General features: G+C 41.3%; 1 protein-coding gene across 1 annotated transcript; it reads right to left on the bottom strand.

The window, feature by feature from the left end:
• Positions 1-669: 669 nt before the first annotated feature.
• Positions 670-2,197, bottom strand: LOC131073949 (2-methylene-furan-3-one reductase). Its single transcript, XM_058010478.2, has 3 exons — positions 1,876-2,197; positions 1,284-1,767; positions 670-1,196 (listed from the first exon to the last, which is right to left on the bottom strand). Exons 1-3 carry the CDS (start codon positions 2,047-2,049, stop codon positions 928-930), a joined length of 927 nt encoding a protein of 308 aa, XP_057866461.1. The 5' UTR covers positions 2,050-2,197; the 3' UTR covers positions 670-927.
• Positions 2,198-2,883: the final 686 nt, after the last annotated feature.

Below are 2,883 nucleotides of genomic sequence, written 5' to 3'. Positions count from 1 at the left end.
TCACACCTGTACGAGAGTTTTATAATTGGGTATTAAAATCTGATAATGGTGATCTTCTAGATATTCTATTACGGGGGAGCACAAGAACAAGAGACTTTGATGGAGGAGTGTATTATGCATCTGTTGATAGTAGTGTTCCTGATTATGGATTACCGGATGAAGTAGTTAGAGAATATGTTTTTAACTCTGATCTGACTTGGAGAAGATTAATTCGCACTGTTCATGAACAGAGTTTGGCGATATTAAAATCTTCTCAAGAGCTGGTTGTAGTATGAGCCTTGGAATGGAGATGCAGGGAATGTTACAGGCTGTGCCGGTTGGACTTCATAGGGAAGATTGTTGGGTATATGAAGCCCAACAGTCACATGGTTGTTTGTCTCCCCCAGAAGACTCTTCATTTCATATTTGATATGTTTATATAAATGGTTGTGTGCAGCCCATACATAATGTACTGTGTAATTGGATATTAGTTAATAAGAATCCTCCCTGCATTTCTGGTAGACATAGCCACTTAGTGGTGAACCACGTTAATCTTGTGTCTTGAGTTCTTTGTTGTGTCTATTATTCTTTCTACTGTTTTCTGTTCATTATTATGTGTTTTCTCTGCTCGTTTTTAAACTAACAAATCTAACATAGACATAATTCATACATTTAACATGATTATGAGACTAAATCTGAAAGTGTAAATCTGACTGTAAATCTGAAAGTGTAGGCATCAACAATCTGATGTGTACACGACAAGTTATGACAACATCATGGACCCCAATTTATTGTCTTATTGTAAGGATTGCTATCAGAGACGAACTTCAATTTACAGTCCGTTCTACTTAAATATCCACACAAGCGTTGCACTCTGACAAGGCGCAAGTGCATCAATACAGATACGTTATTCACATATCACTCGCACCTTATGTACACAAAGGACATTCAGTCAATGGGGGAAATCACAATCTTTCCTCTCGCTCGCCCGCTCTCCAGGTGTTTGAATGCCTCCACAACATCAGAAAAAGCATACGGGCTTTTTGGATCGATCACAGGTTTCAGTTTCCCGCTCTCTATGTATTTGCCCACCCTTTCCAGATCGCTGCCTTTGGGCTTCACAAACACGTTCACTGCTTTCTGGTGCGGTGGAAATGTCGCAATATCCACAATTTTACCCTCATCCTTTGCAACCACATGAGACTTAAACGATTCCCCTGTAAACATAAAATGATTCAGAATTTTTTCTTCAAAACCCTCTCCGATTCATCCAAACCATAAAAGAAAACAAATTGTAATCCTACCTATGGTGTCGAAAACAAAATCGAATTTCTCATCTATTTGCTCGTAGCTCTGCTTGGTGTAATCCACCACCAGATCTGCCCCCAGGCTTCTCACAAACTCCACTTTTCCCGTGCTGGAAGTGGAAACAATTCTAGAAGCTTCGAAAACATGCTTTGCCAGCTGGATGGCCAGGGTGCCCACGCCTCCTGCGCCTCCCACAATAAACACGCTCTGCCCCTTTTGAAAATTAACGGTGTCGAACGCCAGCAGGGCAGTTTGGAGCGCAAGCGGCAAACTGGCGGCTTCCTCGAAAGACAAATTGCTGGGCTTCAATGCCAACAGATGCTCTTCTGCCACCGTGTACTCCGCCAGAGTGCCCACCTGCCTAGGGACTCCCTCTGTAATTTTGAGAACGTCAGCGTAAACTTCGTCGCCCTTCTTAAACTTGGAGACGCCTTGGCCCACCTCAGCAACAACTCCTGCCACGTCAGCGCCGGGCACCACCTGCGAATCAAAATGTATGTTTTATGAATTTTTAGTTAATGAAATCGAAAACAAAATTTTAGAGCGTAAGTAAACAAATTAACGAGGATTTGATTGAGTAGGCTATACAGGAAACGGGGTATCCCCGCTGCGTGATCGGCGTAACTTGAAATCCACAGGATTGAGAGCAGCTGCGCGAACTTCAATCAAAACCTGCCCAGGCCCTGCACTTGGACTTGGGATTTCCCCAAATTGCAGGACGTCTACAGATCCATACTCCTTGTAAAACCATGCCTTCGCCATTTTTACAGCTGATAATTGATATTGTTACCCAGCCAACAGAGTTTTTCAATTTGGAAGGAGGAGGGGGTTATGGATTTATATAGGTAATAATCCTGCTCGGCGTAAGCTGTGACGACATTGCAACGCAAGAGGGAAGGGAAAATGACTTGGGATGAACTTATCTGATAAAAAAATGCTTTTCTCAAAATTCCTGTAATGAATCGCACTATAAAGGCCGTCCACATTCATTGAATCTTCTTAAGGTAGTCCACATTCATTGAATCTTCTTAAGGCAGTCCACGTACATTTGCGATGATTAGGGCGGTACCTATTAACTCTGAAGTTCAAAATTCAATCATCTTTGAGAAGAAATAAATGTAATCACTTTAGTCATTAACAGCCGTCGGGATTGACGAGGTCCTCATACATGTTCAAATTCTACAAGGTAAGCTAGGGGAAAGGACCGAGTAGTTGAGCATGTACCAATTGTTGTGAGGGTTGTTGATACCTTTTGTTCCAAAAATTGAACAAATAAAACCTATTGTTTGAAACAAAAAATATCAATTTTTGTTAGGAAATGTACCAACAGTTGTTAGGAAATGTACCAATAGTTGTTAAGAAATGTACTAATATTGTAAAAAGTAACCAATCAGGTAATACCATATCAGCTGCACAACTATTGGGGTCTCTTTTGCACGCCTATTGGTCTCACTTTTTTTTGGGGCTGTTTTGGACACCTTGGCAAAAAGCATGCTGATGTGGCATCATATTTGATGATGTGGCCGTGAAACCTTAGTTATAAGCAGGGGACTTGCCAAGTAAGCTGCTATAAAAAAATCGGAGTGATTTGAAATT

This window comes from Cryptomeria japonica, chromosome 9, assembly GCF_030272615.1.
Source record: "Cryptomeria japonica chromosome 9, Sugi_1.0, whole genome shotgun sequence".
In the NCBI taxonomy this organism is placed as follows: Eukaryota; Viridiplantae; Streptophyta; class Pinopsida; order Cupressales; family Cupressaceae; genus Cryptomeria; species Cryptomeria japonica.
This window is presented reverse-complemented; position numbering and strand designations above follow the sequence as displayed.